The 17,469-nt window shown below is 40.2% G+C and overlaps 1 protein-coding gene across 3 annotated transcripts in view; it reads left to right on the top strand.

Moving 5' to 3' along the window:
• Positions 1-17,469, top strand: part of Ift80 (intraflagellar transport 80) — an 81,119-nt gene that overhangs the window by 17,326 nt on the left and 46,324 nt on the right. For all 3 annotated transcript variants that reach the window (XM_087899460.1, XM_087899458.1, XM_087899459.1), the window contains 3 exons: positions 107-217; positions 2,936-3,004; positions 13,489-13,598. In XM_087899460.1, coding sequence (XP_087755586.1) covers positions 107-217; positions 2,936-3,004; positions 13,489-13,598 — 290 coding nt within the window. The remainder of the gene's footprint in view (positions 1-106; positions 218-2,935; positions 3,005-13,488; positions 13,599-17,469) is intronic.

The following is a 17,469-nucleotide window of genomic DNA, read 5'->3' on the forward strand; positions in this document are numbered from 1 at the left end:
ACCCCAATATCTGTCTCGGGTTTTATTATTCATGCTACAGAACTCAACAGATATTTTCGTATAAATTAATTTAATGGAGGAGGTTCTCACATGTAATTTCCTTTAGGTAAGTTTCATCTGATTTCCAAGTTAGGAAGAGTGGAGAAGAGTGTGGAAGCTCACTGCGGGGCCGTGCTTGCAGGAAGGTGGAATTACGAGGGGACTGCGCTGGTGACGGGTGAGTCCTCTGCACCTCTGTCTCTCTGATGTGCTGGGGGTAAGACCAGGCCCTCACATGCTAGGTGAGCATCTACTGCAATAGCCTCCAACTCCAGAGTAATATTTGAAACGGGTTTGTAGAGAAGAGGTTTCTAAGCAAATATTTTCATTGTTCTATTTTTATTTCTATGCTGTGATAAAATATTGTAACCGAAAACGTCATCTGGGAGCTGAGGGCCTAAGGGTTTGATTGAGCTTATGAGTCCAGATTTTAGTGTGTGTTAGTGGGGAAGTCGAGGTAGGAACTCAAGAGCAGAGAGAGAGAGCAAACACTTCAGCTTTTTTTTGCTGTTGGTAGTTCTGGGCCCAGCCATGAAGTGATGCTGCCCACAGTGGGCTGGGTCTTCCCACATTGATTAACAATCAAGATTGTCCCCCACAGGCATGACCTCTGGTCAACTTGATCTAGATAATTTCTCAGTGAGAGTCTCTTCCCAGGTGGCTCTAGATGGGCAAGGTGACATTGAAAACTAACCATCATGTACATTTAGCAGTAGCCTGTTTCATTATCTGGTGGCAACAGTTGTCACGGCACTAATCTAGACTGCTGTGTCATTGGCATCATTCAGAATATTTTATTTTTCTTCATTTTCTATCTTGAGACTCCGTCTCAAGATACAAGATACAAGTACAGGCTGGCCTGGTATTCATTCTGTAGGTCAGTCTGGTCTCATTTTAGCAATCCTCCTGCCTCAGCCTTGTGACTGTTGGAGCTATGGTGCCATTATGTCCATTTCTTGAGTATCATATTGTTACTTTTACTTGTGACTTTTGGAGAATGTTCTATCAAAGAAGGCTTTTAGGATGATCAAGTCTGCGAGGTATGGTGGCACATGCCTTTAATCCCAGTACCTGAGAGGCAGATGCAGCTGGATCTGAGTTTGAAGCCAGCTCGATCTACAAAATGAGTTCCAGGACAGCAGCCAGAACTACATAGTGAGACCTTGTCTCGAAAAACTAAGAAAACAAAACAAAACAAAATGATCAAGTCCCTAGAGTAAGTAACAGTTATAATTTTAGAAAATTCCAAAATTGAAAATATTCTCCTATAACTTACCTTCATCTCACTTCTCTCTCCTCTCTCAGCTCTGCTCCAGGTAGGACTTACTGTTTTAGTCACCGACTGCTGCACTAGCTTGTGCCCATTAGTCACTCGACACTTAAACAGCAAGCGTTGAATATGTGGCCATTCCCGTAGGTCTGGAAGCAGCTTTTGTGGGTGGGTATTTCTGGCTTAGTGTGTCATGAGGTTCCTTTAAGTTGTGACTGTGACTGCATCAGAAGAAGCCTTGACTGCGCTGTAAGGTCTACTTCCAGCTTGGCTTACACACATGGGTGTTGGCAGGAGGCCTTAGCTCTCTGGCTTTGGCAAGAGACCTTAATTCCTTGCCACATAGGCAGTCTCATAGGGGTAGTGGAGTATTTTTATGACATGATGTCTGGCTTCCCAAGGATCCAAAAATGAGCAGGTTAGAAGCCACAGTATCTTTTCTGACTCACCCTCTGAAATTATACTCTGCCGTGTCCACCCCACTGTGCTCTCTAGAAGCAACTCCCTAAGTACAGAGCACACCGAGGGAGCAAGGACAGGCTGCACTCCTCGGAGAAAGGAGTAATAAAGACAGGGCACATGGCTGGAATCTGTCCCTTAGGCCTTCTCTAGGAGGGCTTGGTTTTTTAGTGACATGTCCTCTGTCTCACCTGTCCCTTTAACTTCTTTTCCTGTGGCTCCTTTTTCAGCATATAAATGTATTTACATGTGAACTATTTTAAAAATTAGGCAGGAAATATGTCCTAGGCTGAAATGGAGTTCAGTAATAGAGTATGTGCAAGGTTCTAGGTTTGATATCTAGCAACACAAAAATAAAATATAATAACTAACTAAATAAAAGCAAAACTCCTGTTGGGTATAGTGGTGCACACCTTTGATCCCAGCACTTGGGAGGCAGAGGCAGATGGTTCTCTGTGAGGTCGAGGTCAGCCTGGACTGCATAGTGAGTTTTAGGACAGCCAGAGCTACATAGTGAGACGCTGCCTTGAAAAAACTCAGAAAACAACCAAACCAAAACCAAACAAACAAACAACTCCCTTTCTTAAATGACTCGCTATAGCACCAGGCTTTTCTCCCTCTTTCAGCTAAGATGGTCACTGTGGATTTCATTTCTTCTCGTTTCATTCATTCCTTCTCCTGTTCCCTGGTGGTCAGCTGCGGTAGACAGGACACTGAGAATATGCCCCCTAGTGGTCAGCTGGTAGACAGGACACTGAGAATACTCTCCCTGGTGGTCAGCTGGTAGACGGGACCCTGAGAATGCTCTCCCTGGTGGTCAGCTACAGTAGATGGGACACTGAGACTATGCCCCCTGGTGGTCAGCTGCAATAGACAGGACACTGAGAATACTCTCCTTGGAATATTCTAAGTGGAGATTACAGTGAGAATGGAAGTAGTGTTTGAGTAATATATTCTTAAGTTTTAAGGAAAAATAAAATTTTGTCTATGGAAGTTAGGTTATGTTGATGAAAGTTTTTTCTGTAATTTTTTTTAAATCTACTGCTAAAACATACACTTTTATACTTTGAATTGTATCTGAATTTTAAACATTTAGATGTTTACTTGTATGTGCAAATGTAAACCTGAGATATTTTCTACAGATAATGTTTTTTTCCCCCTTCACAGTTGGAGAAGATGGACAAGTGAAAATCTGGTCAAAGACGGGGATGCTTAGGTCAACATTAGCTCAGCAAGGTATGCTTTACAACTGGTCATTGAATTTCTAAGATTGTACAACACACGTGTCTCAATGTTTTATATATATATAAAACTTTTATATATATGTGTATATATATATATATATATTTAGTCTAGTCTAGTATAGGGCTAGAGAGATGACTCAGGAGTTAAGAGCATTTACTGCTCTTACAGAAGATCTGGGCTCAGTTCTCAGCACCCACATGACAGCTCACAACTGTCTGTAACTTCAGTTCCAGGGGATCTGATATGCTCTTCTGACTTCCAACTGCACCAGACATGCACATGGTCTACATATATACATTTAGGAAGAATATTCATACATATAAAATGCTAATGTAAGTAAATCTAAGAAAAATACTTTTTCCTTAAAAAGAATCTCGTGGTTGAAACTGACTTTGGTCACATTCAAAACCTGAATTCTCTTACTACACTTGGGACTTAGGAACAATTTTTTAAAAAAGATTTACTTACTTTATGTATGTGAATATTTTACTTACATGGTTGTCTGTGCACCACGTGCATGCCTGGTGCCTCTGGAAGTAAGAAGAGGGCAAAGGTGTCAGATATCCTGGAACCAGAGTTACCTTGTGGATACTAGGACTTGAATGTGGGTCCTCTGCAAGAGCAACAAATACTCATAATGGTTGAGCCATCTGTCCAGTCCCTATACTTTTTTATTATTACATTTATGTATCCATTTATTTGTGGGTTCACATGTCTTCACCCATGTGGGGGTTACAGGTCAGCTTGTGGGAGTTAGTTTTCTCATTCACCATGTGGATTCTAGGGATGGGACTTAGGTCACAGGCTTGGTGGCAGGTATCTTTTCCTGCCAAGTCATCTCATTGACCCTGAACTCTCTTACTTTCTGTGATGCCTGATAGACTGTGGTAATATTATTTAAATTAAAATACATTTTAAAAGCCAGGCATGGCGTGGTGGGAACCTCTAATCCCAACATTCTGGAGGCAGAAGAAGGTTGATCTCAAAGGTAGCTCTACATAGTGAATTCAGAGTTACATTATTGACAGACACGCTTTATCTTTCTGTTAGTAAATCTATATAAAGGCTATTGTAGGCTAAATACTCTTTTTAAATTATTATGAAATATTTAGAGCATCTTATACATAAAGAAGGTCTGGATGTCTAGTTAAGACAATTTAGCTGGGTGTAGTGCTGCATGCCTGTAATCCTAACACTTAAGAGACAAAGGCAGGAGGATTGTGAATTTGAGGCTATCTTGGAATATATAGCAAGGACTTGTCTCAAAAATAGCTCATTGGTAGAACACTTACATAGTATGCAGAAGGCCTTGGGTTCAGTCCACGATACTGAAAAGAAAGAATGAACACCATGTATGAGAAGATAGTAAACATGTCTTCTTCACTTAAAAGTCCCAATAGCCAGGCGTAGTGAACCATGCTCTTTTCTTTTTTTTTTTAATTTAACTTCTTTATTGATTCTTTTGGAGTTTCACATCATGCACCTCAATTCCGCTCATCTTCAGGTCCCCCCATCCTCCCCTCACCCCTGCAGTGTACCTCCACAAAAGAAAACAAAGCAAGCAAACAAACAAAAATAAGAAAATAAACAAAAAAAATCAAAAACCCGCTTTGTTTCTGCTTCTTTCCCTGCTCTCCAACATCTCCTCATTCATCCTAGTGGCACTGGGGGCCTCAGTGTGGCATATAGTATATTCTTTTGAGTGGGATTCCCCTCTGTATGCTGTGAATACCATTGGTTAATAAAGGAACCGTCTTGGCCTGTGATAGGGCAAAAGAGTAGAGGTAGGTGGGGAAAGCTAAACTGAATGCTGGGAGAAGGAAGGCAGAGTTTAGAGATACCATGGAGCCGCCAAAGGAGAAAGATGCAAGCCTCCGGCCAGAACCTTGTTGATAGGGCACAAGTCTTGTGGTAAAATATAAAATAATAGAAATGGGTTGATTTAGTATGTAAGAGCTTGCTAGGAGGATGCTAGAGTCACTGGTCAAGCAGTGTATTAAATAGTATGGTTTCTGTGTGGTTATTTCTAGTCTGGGTGGTGGGGAACAAACAAGCGGCCCTCCCTATACCCTTTTGTCCTGTCAGCTTTACTGGCAAACGTTCATTGCAATGAATCAGTGGACCATGCTTTTAATCCCAGTACTTGGAGCATGAGACATGAGGATGCCCACCAATCTAAGGCTTGTTCTACGTAGCCAGTTCCTGGCTATACGTCTCAAAACAACTAATATTAGCACCCCTTGTAACTGATGTTCACCTGTGATTTCTGTCCTGGTAAAGGGGAACAGACAATGAGTGAAACTTGGTAACTGACACTGTTTAAAGGAACACCTCAGTGTTCTGTGTGGGGAAAGGAGGGCAGTAATCAATATGGCGGCCATTCCCATTGGGGCTTAAATTGCTTAAAAGCAGTCTTATGTGTATGAGCTGATCTTGCAAATGATTGTTCAGAATTATATTGTAAAGTTATAGTATAGAACATCTATTACTAATGCATTTTAAAACTGGTATTCACTCTGGGATTAATGTTAAAGTTACATTTATTTAGTTCTTCATTAAGCAAATGTTAACAGAAGTGATCAGAAATACTAAGAAGTCTTTCTTTTGAGGTAAAATCTTTTTACCCATAATCTCTAAGTAGAATGTTCATTGATGAGTAAAACTTTTGGGATTCTTGGAAACAGTCATAGGTATGTTTCTGTTTTAAAGTTATTACTTCAGTAGTAAAGCGATGAAATATGTCTTTAGAGAGCAAGTCTTACTTTAGTGGACACAGTGATTTTTATTTTGGCTTTATAGGTTTTTCTTTTTTTTAATGCTGGAGCTGGAACTCCAATCAAGGCTTTGTAACTTCTTGGCAAGTACTACCACCTCTAGGTCTAGGCCCCATAGATTTTGTTATATCATGCCATCAGCAGTCAGAAGAGGGTGCCAGATCCCTTGGAACTGAAGTTACAAATGGTTGTGAGCCACCATGTGGGTGCTGGGAGCCAAACCCAGGTCCTCTGCAAGAGCGGCAACTGGTCTTAACTACTGAGGCATTTCTTCAGCCCCTTCCTGATTGTTTTCTTTGCCACATATTACCCTTGAGTCTATTATTTTGTTATTTCAGACTTTCCAAGTATAAAGTATAAACTTGGAATAAATTGCTTAATCTTAATCTTATTTATGAGCGGGTAGTGATACAGAGCTATTTATTAGTTCTGTGCTGTGCTTTATATGTTAGGGATCTGGAAACTGAACTACTGCTTAGTTTACAAACAAGGAAATGTTTTAAATTAGTAATGACACTATTCATCAGCATTCTAAATAGCAATAATTTCTTTGGTATAAAAATGACTTTGAGAGCCAGGTGGTGGCAGAGGCAGAGGCAGGTGGATCTCTGAATTTGAGGCCAGCCTGGTCTATGCAGCAAGTTCTGGGACAGCTAGGAATACACAGAGAAACCCTTTTAGGAATAGGGGGTGATGACGGCTTTGAAACTGTTAATCATTTTTGTCTTATTTAACCTTATTCTCATTTAAGGCTTATATTCATTATTAAATTGATAAATATTGTTATATTTTCCTATTTTAGTTATCCTGTAAATATTTCAATCGAATAAACTGCTTCTTTTTTACATTTAATACTGCAGAACTGTGCATTTAATTCTTGGTGTTTTAATTACTGGTGTACTTTTCTAGCAAGGCAGACTTTTCCTGTTTCATCTCTGGAAAAATCATTAGAGAAGTTAACTTGCCATAATGACCTATTCCAGAAGAAAGAGGTCTTGATGATATCAAGTGGGTTGGAGACCAGACTTTGAGAACAGCTGTGAACCTAGACTACGTGATGGCTAGGTGCTAATGCTCCAGATCAGAGAGTCAGGCAAGTCAGCCTCCTTCACAGGGTCTGAAAATTTGATACAAAAATAAAACAAATCCAATTTACTCTAAAATTCAGAATTCTGTTAAAAGTATTGAGAGTATCCTTGTTATTTCATCCACACATTTATACTAACTATACTTCTTTCTTTTTTAAAATGTTTATTCTCTGGCATATATGCACACACATATGTGTATATATTACATTTATTTAGTATATGTATCTGTGTGTGGGTAAATGCATGCCATGGCACACATGTGGAGGTCAGACCTTAGTAGATGTGCAGGCCCCAGGCCTTAGTAGAGCTCCCCTTCCCCCAAGACCTTAGCACAACTGATGCCACATTGGAAGCATCGTTCAGGCCTTGGAGCTCAGCATGTAGGCTGCAACACCTGCCAGCAAGGAACAAAGGCTGGGTCAAAGATTCCAGGAAAGTCCCCAGATATACTAACCCTACCCTTTTGGCTTCTGTAGTTCCTTTTCTTACTAACTGAAATGCAGCAACCAGGATGTGGGTTTTGTGCATAAAAGACAAAATTGGGGGGTTCGGGGCTGTATGATCTGGACATACCTCCCCGTGAAGTCACCAGCCAGCAATAAAGATGTCCTCTTTGGCTTTACCAGTATCCGTGTGGTGATCTCCGGTGTGCTGACCTCATAACTTACAAAATTTGATCCTAGGGTTCAAAATCAGGTCATCAGACTTGGCTGTGTGTGTATTTCCTATTTGTTGATGAAGAGAAATTAGTAGTTCCTGAATTCTTTTCTTTTTTTCTTTTCTTTTCTTTTCTTTCTTTTGAGGCAGAGTCACTCTACCCCTGGCTGAAGCACAATTAATAAAAGTTCAGAGACAGAAATTTTGCTTCATTCTGAAGGTCAGAAAAACGAAACAGCCAGCCACTGTCTCTTACCACTGTATCTACCTCAGATACAAATGAAATGTCACTACACTAGCTCTCCTTGAACTCACAGAGATCCTCCTTATTGAGTCTGGAGTATAGGGATTAAAAGTACATGCCACTATAGCTGGTCCTGTTTCATTTGTTGACTATTAGAGCTTTTCATGTATAAAGTTTACAACTGCTAGGTCTTTGCATAGAAAATGATATTGAATATTAAAGATAATCCCAACTTGAGTGGGATGCAGTTAGGCTTGGTTTAGAAATGATTTTCACTGGTGCCTATGAGGAGTTACCATCCTTGAGAAAAATATGTAAGTTGTGTATAATTACAATTGAGTTTTTTCTGTGTTGTATTGTCTTATTTTGATCATGGGTTGATCATTCAATTAAATATGTAAGGACATTTCTTCCTTTTTCAAATAGAAGTGAAATAATAAAAGGTTTGGAATTGTATATGATGAAATTAGCGAAGATGTCTTTGTGGTTAATGGAAATATGATGAAGATCAGAAATAAAGGCTGAAATTTAACTTGGGAGTCAGGTAAAAGATGAAAGAAAAATAAGCTATGGGGAAATCGGGAGGAGCTGAGGATAGAAAGGGAAGAAAAAAAATGCTTTTGTTTAAGCTTTTTTCCGACACAGTGACATTCATAAACAAGACGTTGCTTTTTTTGGAATGAGTGCCTCTTGATTGGCTATAGTTAGTTCATGTCTTCTATAAGTAGGACAAAGGGGAAAGTTATTATTATTATTATTACTATTATTATTATTATTCAAGACCCTGCACAGTGACCCCAGCTTGTCTGGAATGCACTGTGCAGCACTCCTGCATCAACCTCTCCAGTGCTGCTGGCACTGCAGGTGTGGGCCACTGTTGTCCACGGGCAACTAATTGTTGAGTGCTTGCTGCAGTCAACAGCAAAGGAAGCTACCGGTCGATTACTGCAGAGCAAAGCCTTTGCTGGTCGTCAGCAGTGGCTACAGACACTGTTTACTCAGTGCTAGACTTCGCTCTAGTATTTCCATCCCCTCTAACATCCTCACTGCATCGATTAGTGAGCACTGTGTTTAGTGAGCATTATGTATAATGCATCCTTTAGGAACAGAAAACCAGCACTTTGACGTGATGCTATTATGGTGTGAATGTGAAAAACATGGCACATTTGACCAGGTACTTCCTTAAAACAATCGAAATACACTTTTCTCAACTCCTCTGTGGTTTAAAATGCTTTCAACGGGTTGAAAGAATTTAGATAATTTGTTTTACAGAGAGATAAGGGTCTGACATTTAACACAACCCCAGGTGCGTGTGGTTTCTTAAAAAATGTCAAAAAGATCACATGACTTTTAGTGTAACAAGTCAGAAAAACAAGATGATCTTGAGTGTTTTAACTGAAATGGAGCATAAATAAAATTCCCTGTATAAAAGGCCAGACATTATTAGAAAATGATTATGTGTTTCTGTTTTTGTTAATGATAAATGATCTTATTATATAATTTACTAAATTCTTATTTTAAAATAATTCAGTCTGGAGTCTAGAGGTGTCATTTTTCTACTTGTAATCTGAAGTGCAGCGCCAGGGATGGTTGGTGCTGTGCTCCTTTATTTTTTCCTGATGTAAAGCCCTGGCTGGTCTGGCCTTGCTCTCAGGGTGGCCTTTAACTTGAAGTAGTCCTCTTGCCACAGCCTCTGAGGTGCTGGGATCTCACACATGCACTACTGTGCCTGACTAATTTTTGCTTTGATACATATGTTTTTTAACAGTAGTTTAAGTATTATGAATTTGTCTCAAATGCTAGTAGGAAGGATTCAGCATAAAAGAAAGCATTTTCTCTGTGAAGCTGGTCATCTACCTGGATAAATGACCTTCGTGCAAAGTGCCCAGATGGAAAGACTGAAAGAATGCGGTGTAAACCCCTAACAAAGGAACTTCTTGTTTCACTTCCTAAGCTTGCTTTGTTTTATACAAAATCACGTTTCTGAAACACTGTTATTACTTTAAAAACTGTATAGCAGGAAATAAATGATCTACTTGTCCTAACACGGTAGGTAGATGAGAATTCTGAGGGAAGGTTTGAAAACAAGGAAATGGTGACACAGCCACCTTAAGAGACCTCGATTCAGATGTTAAAGTGAAGAGGACGAAAACATCCCTGGCTCCTCATCCTACACCCCAGCTGTGCCTGTGACCACAACTGAAGGCCTAGAGTCACATCCTGTGTAACTCAATGGGAGCTGTTCTTACAGAATTGTTTCCTTGGGGCAGGTGTTTATCATCGGTTAGTGTATAACTCAGCAAAGTGTGCTTTTACGGAGTGTTGTGAATATTTAATAACAGAAATAAAAACAAATTAATTTCCCTTTTGCACAAAAATTAATTTCCCTTTTGCACAGGTGATGATGGTTGGAAGTAAAGAACTGCCCAGACTTAGATTATCGTGGCTGCCCCCACACTGAGAACTGCACTTATCTGACTGGCACTGCTACCTAACTACCTTCTGCCTACTAAATTCCTGGCTGTTCTCCCTTCCAGTCCTTGGGGTGTTTGTTTTCTAGGGAGTTTACTAGGGTTGAAGGTTGCTTTTAAAGTTTTTTTCTTTTTTTCTTGTTTGTTTTGGTTTTTGTTTGTTTGTTTTTGTTTTTGTTTTTTGAGACAAGGTTTCTCTGTAGCTTTGGAGCCTGTCCTGGAACTAGCTCTTGTAGACTAGGCTGGCCTCGAACTCACAGAGATCCACCTGCCTCTGCCTCCCGAGTGCTGGGAATAGAGGCGTGCGCCACCACCACCTGGCTTGGTTTTGTTTTTGAAGTGGGGTCTCACTCAGCCTAGCCTGACTTGGACTGCATTGTCAGTGCTGTGCCATCAAGCTAACCACAGTCCTGCTGTGACTCTTCCTGCCTCAACCTCTCTAATGCTGGAGTATAGGCATTAGCCCATCCAGCCTGGCTGGGAATTTGATTTTGAATCCCAGGCCAGCTCCAGGCTACTCTTAGAGACTGTAAGTACAGAGGAGGAGGGGACCCTTTGAGTCTGATCCCCTCCTTGGGCTGAGTTTCATGGGTTGCTGCGATACTGACAAGCCCTGGTGCTGTTGACCGTTCAGGATTATTAGAGTTTTTATACCATTAAATGTAAACTGTGGAAACATTCTGAAGAGTTAGTATGGCAAGGTATAAAATGCTCACTTATACACTTATTTGGGGAAAATGCACAAAATAAATAGTGTGTTTGCCTTAGTGAAATTCAATCCCTCTTGATTATAGCATATTGAATTTTCTCTCTAATAATTAAATCATGCTGTGTAGTGGTGGTGCACACCTTTAATCCCAGCACTAGGGAGTCAGACACAGGTGAATCTCTGAATTCTAGGCAGCCTGGTCTATAAAGCAAGTTCCAGGATAGCCAGGGCTACAAAGAAACCCTGTCTTAAAAAACCGAGCAACCAAACAAACAAATAAATCTTATTGATTGACCATGAATCATCAAATTCAGATTTCATTTTCCTGGGAATGTAAATTTCTTTAACATTCATTCATTCATTCATTTCTTCATAAAAGCCAAGTGCTATAAAAATATGTTTCTAGCCAGTTTTCAAAGACTTGGTTTTATAATTATAAATGGGTAATGGTTCCATGGATTAATTATATAACTTTGATTAATTTTTCTAGTGAATAGGTAGTTAGACCAAGGCAAGGGGATTACAGTTTATTTATTACTATATAACCAATCTTTCAATAAGTTTATATATATATATGTATGTATGTATGTATGTATGTATGTATATTGTGTGTGTGTGTGATAAAATCTTACTATGTAACCTAGTCTGACCTATAACTCTCTGTGTAGTCCAGCATAGCCTCCAGTTTGTAAGCTTCTGGTCTCAGCCTTTTGAGTGCTGCTGAGATTATAGGCACTTTCTTGGCTGTTATACTCATTTTTTAAAGTGAAGGTCACATAAAGCATAGATTTCTAGAAGATATTAGATATCCCAGAGAGTAATCCAGTTAAGAATGCTGTCGCTGCCAAGCATGATGGTGCACTGCCTCCCTGTCCGTAGTGTTTGGGGTGCAAGTGCAGCAGGATCAGGAGTCTGAGGCCAGCCTGGCTGTATGACAAGATCCTGTGTCACAAAAAAAAGCAGGGTAGGGTGGAGAGATGTCTCAGTGGTTAAGAGCACTGGCTCTTCTTCCAGAGGTCCCAGTTTCTATTCTCAGCACCCACATGGTGGCTCACAGTGGTCTGTAACTCCAGTTCCAGGGAACCTGGCACTCTTTTCTGGCCTCCATCAGTGCCAGCCATGTACATGGTGCATGTTATGCCCAGATTGTGGAGTTCTCCAAAACCAACAAGGAGACCGAGTCCCGTATGTAAAAGCAAAGAGCCTTTATTCAAGTTTGAACTGAAACTTTCCATGTGTCCAATGCATTGATGCAATCATAGAGTCTCAAAGCCATCTGATAAACAGCAAAACCTTCCTACTCCAAGAATCTGAAATGTAAGAAATCACAGGGAGATGGTTCATTTGGTAAACTGCTTGTCACACAAAAGAAGACCTGAATTCTTATCTCTAGCACCCTCATAGAGAAGCTGGGTGTGGTGGACATCTGTAATCCCGTCCCTGTGGAGATCTCTGCCCAGGAGGATCCATGCTCTTACTGGCCAGCCAGTTTAGCCGAATCAATGGGCTCTAGGTTCAGTGAAAGACTGTGTGTTAATTCCAGCAGTCGGGAGGCAGAGGCAGGTTGATCTCTGTGAGTTCGAGGCTGGCCTGGTCTACATAGGGAGTCTAGGTAGCCAGGGCTACACAAAGAAACCCTAGATACACTCACACACACTTATAAATAATGCTGTATATAATTTAAATTTATATATAGTGCTTACATATATAATGAATGTGTGTATAAATTATATTCACCTTATACAACTAGGCAGTTTCAGCTACATTGGCTATTCATGGGAGGTGAACAGCCATGAATTTTATAAAACCTTTATCCTAGATTTTAATAGAATAGTATCTGGAATGTCTGAAAAATGTTGTATATTTTCAGCAAGATTTAAATTAGTTGAAAAAAATATTGTGTCATTGGTAAGGTGGGGGCACACTTGTAATCCCAGAGGAAAAGTCAGGAAGTGAGGCCAGTCTGGGCTACACAGTAGGTTTGTTTCTCAAAAAGACAACAAAGTTAAACATACAAATACAAAATATAAAGCCAGACAGTGATGGTGCACGCCTTTAATCCCAGCACTCGAGAGGCAGAGGCAGGCGGATCTCTGTGAGTTCAAGGCTGGCCTGGTCTACAAGAGCTAGTTTCAGGACAAGCTCCAAAGCTACAGAGAAACCCTGTCTCGAAAAATCCAAACAAACAAACAAACAAATACAAAATATAGTGTGTCACAGTAACTCTTTCATATTTTTATTTAGAAATATTATTAGATCAGTTGCGTTTCAGCGTCAGACTGTTCTCCAATATGAAAGGACTACTCAGGGGGAAATGAAAATAACACACAGATTCTTTATGCATCCTGTTTGAGATGGGGTCACTGTGTAGCTCAGACTGACCTTGAATTTAAGACTATCCTGCTTCAGTCTCCCTAGTATTCAGATTGCAGGCCTGTGCCATCATCATACCAAGATTTTAATCCTCTTAACATTACTGTATTTTTTAAGGCCATGAACATGTGCGCTTATCATTCTCCCCCTTTTTTACAGGAACACCAGTGTATTCAGTAGCATGGGGCCCTGATTCCGAAAAGGTTCTTTATACGGCAGGCAAGCAGCTCATCATTAAACCTCTTCAGCCAAATGCTAAAGTTTTACAGGTACGTCTCCGTCCTTTGTAAGTTGCTATCTGGCTCTGCGTCCTGAAGAAGCTGGGTGGTCCTTGCAGTCCCCTCCTTCTGGTTAGTCTTCTGCCGGCCCAAGAGCTTTGAACTTGCAGTTTTATCAGACTTTCTTACAGATCAGTGAATTCCCATTCACGTTTCCCAGAAGACTCACGTTTCTGTTGTTTCAGTTCACGTTAGTCTAGTCGGTCATGCAGGTGTGTTGAGTTACTGCGTTGGCCTGTGAGTCAGCACAGGTGAGCATCCTGCAGTTTATGGAGTCAGCCTCCCGTGTGTAGGTCTGAGACGAACCAAAGCGAAGTGAGACTCTTAAGAGTGTTTAGATTTTGCTTTTAATCATCATTATCATCTGTCAAACACTTGTGCTCTCTTGAAGGCCTGGCATTGTTTTAGTATTTTTATTTAGAACGGTGGAGGAGTCAAAATAAGACTGAGAACCAATTATGTGCATATAACGTTATGAATAATATAGAGAACATTTGGCATAAGGATAGATGCTGAGCTGACATTTGCTTGTGTGCTATTCAGAAAAGGAGATAAATCTTACAGAATAGGTGGGGAGGTCCTAAACCCAGGGAGTAGAAAAACACTGGTTATTTAAAAATGCGAGGAAAATGGTTAAACTATCACCCCCAAAGCAAGCAAAACAACCATGGCTGTTAAGGCAGGTTGGGCAGGACCAAATGAAGGACACCCTTTAAGCTAGGATGCACGATTTGGTTATTGATTCTAGTACTGGAAGGCAGACATAGTGTTGTTTGGCTTTTGTTTTGGTTACTTTTCTGTTGGGAGCATAGCGCAAAAATATTAGATGAACCAAAAAACAAAAATGAAATCCAGCAGGGCAAACTCCAACTCCTGTAGCCCCATGTCTGTTGTCTAAGAGCTTAGATGCCTTACATTGCTCTCTCTCGAGCTGGTTCTAGTCCTTGTCTGCAGCTCTGCTTGGCAGATGTTTCGTGACTCTGGCATCTCTACTGACTTGTGGTCTCCAGTGCAGAGCAAGCTTTATCACAGCTTCATGCAGTAGCCTCTTGGGGCCTTCATACAGGCCCTGCCACATACCTGCCTCAGAGCCTTTTTTTAACCACAGAAGACGTTCCCACAACCCCTTGTTCCTGTACCCTTCAGGGCTCTAAAGCCAGAACTGTGTGGATAACATTGCCAAATTCAGCTGCTCTTGATTAAACTGCTGCAGCTTTGGAGTGAGGCGCCGGGTCAGGCCTTCACTTGCTTCCTCTGTGTGATGACAGAAAGTTTTGAGTCTCTTTGCACCTCAGCCTTCTTGTCTCTGACAGTAATACCCGCTTTCTAGACTGTGAGGATTAATGTCTGGTATGTAGTAAGCACTTGATATTGAGTAGCTGTTCCCGAAACTGTTACGTTGTCACAAATTAATACGCCTTTACGCCTTCCTTACCTTTTAATAAGCTAGAGAGCTCAGATGAGAAAAGACGGAAAGGGGGCTGGCAGTGGCTCAGTCATTAAGAGCACTGGAGGACCCAGGTTAGATTCCCAGCACCCACATGGCTCACAGCTGCTTGTAACTCTAGTTCCAGGGAATCGGATGCCCTCTTCTGGCCTCCAGGCATGCATGTGGTATCCAGACATACATGTAGGGAAATACATATAAAATGATAAAATAAATTAAAAATGATTTTAAAAGATATAAAGAACTTGGTGATGGAGATCGACAGCCTACATCAGGTATAAGAGTGTTTTAAGAAATCTAAGCTAGGGGACTGGAAAGATGGCTCAGCAGTTAAGCACATTTACTGCTCTTGTAGAGGATCCTGGTTCTGTTCCCAGCACCCACACAGCAGGTAGCATCTGTCTACAACTCCTGTTCTTGTGTATTTGGTGCCTTCCTCTGGCTTCTGTGGGTACTGCACACATGTAGTCTACATACCTGCATGTAGGCAGTTGAACACACAAAATTAAAAACAAAAACAAAAAGCACCTGTTTTAGAAATTGGATAAATATAGAGTTCAAGTGATAAAGAGGTCAAGGAAACTTTGATGTTATGTACTATAATTTCTGTACAGACCACATGTGTTATTTCTTATCTGTCTTTCTGTCTATCAATTATTAATCAAGAAAGTAGCCCACAGGCCTACAGACTCTACATTTTCTCATTGTAGGCTCCCTCTTCTCTTCTAGCTTGTATTAAACTGACAAAAAAACTAACCAATAAATCTGCAATGAAATTAGGCAGCAAAAACAGGAACATGAAATCTTTTCATTTATACCTTTGGTTTATATTCAAGTGCGTTAAGACATCTGTAATTAGGTTTATATAAATGAAACTTTGAAGTTATGTGCATCATTATAAAATGTACTTTAAGGCTTGTACTTTAAGAGAAAGAAAATAAACCCATTATCACAGTTCACTGGAGCGAAAGAGGAGTTAGAGTATAATTAGAAATTTAATGCAAATTATCCATTCCTTTTGTGACTCTAAACTTGTAGCAATTCTCCAGGAGTATAAGCACATGCAAGTATGGATGGCTCACAGAGAGGAATGCAGTTTAGAACTGTAAGCCCCATTTCCACACACTCAGAATCCGGTTTTATATGAGGAAGCATATTTTTTCATTCAGTATAAAAATATACTATGTGCCAGCTGTATGCCAGTATGCTGAGTATTGTATATTAAATAGAATAGACCAGCATGTGTGAGGCCTTGGGTTTGATCACAGCATCACACACACAAAACAAGCAAGCAAACAAAATGTGTCCTCATTTTATTTTATAAGAAAGAGAAATAGAAGATGTTTTCTGCCATAAGGAGCATGTTGTTCAAATGGATCTTAAATTAAAAAAAATGCCTAATTACATGAATGGTAATAGCAAACAGGAACATGAATTACATTTAACAGTAATGCACCCATGCTTATTGTCTATATTACCAGGTTCTGTGTGACATAGATATATACATATGTATGGGTATGCATTCTATATGTCTCTGTATCATTTATGTTTAAGAGCAAGAAAATCATGCTTGCCTTATAGATTGCAAATTTCTGGGTAACTTGTACATGTCTGTCTCTAAGGATTTTGTATGTATAGAATATATTTTTATTACAGAAAACGTTTTATCATATAGTAAATCAGCAGAGGATTTGTGATATATACTGTTGTGACATAGACCCATTAAAGTAAAGAGAGTAAAGCTTAGGAGACGCGCAGGAAGAGAGAGAGAAAAAGAGAGAGAGAGAGAGGGAGAGAAAGAAAGAGAATACTAAAGATGTTTATACAGTAGAGGTTGAAACAAAAGAACAAAACAGTTTGGCATATCACTAACTGGTAGAGCATATTTTATGTGTGAGGCTCTAGGATCAATTTCTAGCCCTTTCTTGAGTTTGTAAGTAATGCGCGAAGATAGTATCACTGAAAGGACCAGCAGTACAAAGGAGATTTGAAGTCAGCTGACAGCTTAGATTATATCACATTTATTCCAGTTTATTATGCTGAAGTCAAACCTGAAACAATTTAGCAGCAAGCAGTTTTCCCACTGCCGTCCAGACAGCTGGGCAGATTTCTAGGATGTAAGCTTCAAACCGAATGTTAATGGTGCTAGCTGCTTTCCTTATGTAAGCTGGAATGAAGCAAGCCAATGAGGAGTTGCACAGTGACTATTGAAGGCTGATAGGAATCCATGAAAGGATGAGGAGGGAAAAAGAAACAAAAAGGAAGTGCCCTAGAAAAAGGTGAAAAGCTGAGCATGACAGTGGTCTACAGTCACCCTAGCTACTAAGCAGGGTGTGGCAGGGGTATCACTTGCGTCCAGTAGTTTAGGCCAAGCTGAGCAACACAGTAAGACCCTCAGCTCTTAAGAAAAACAAA

This window comes from Myodes glareolus, chromosome 20, assembly GCF_982192425.1.
Source record: "Myodes glareolus chromosome 20, mMyoGla1.1, whole genome shotgun sequence".
In the NCBI taxonomy this organism is placed as follows: domain Eukaryota; kingdom Metazoa; phylum Chordata; class Mammalia; order Rodentia; family Cricetidae; genus Myodes; species Myodes glareolus.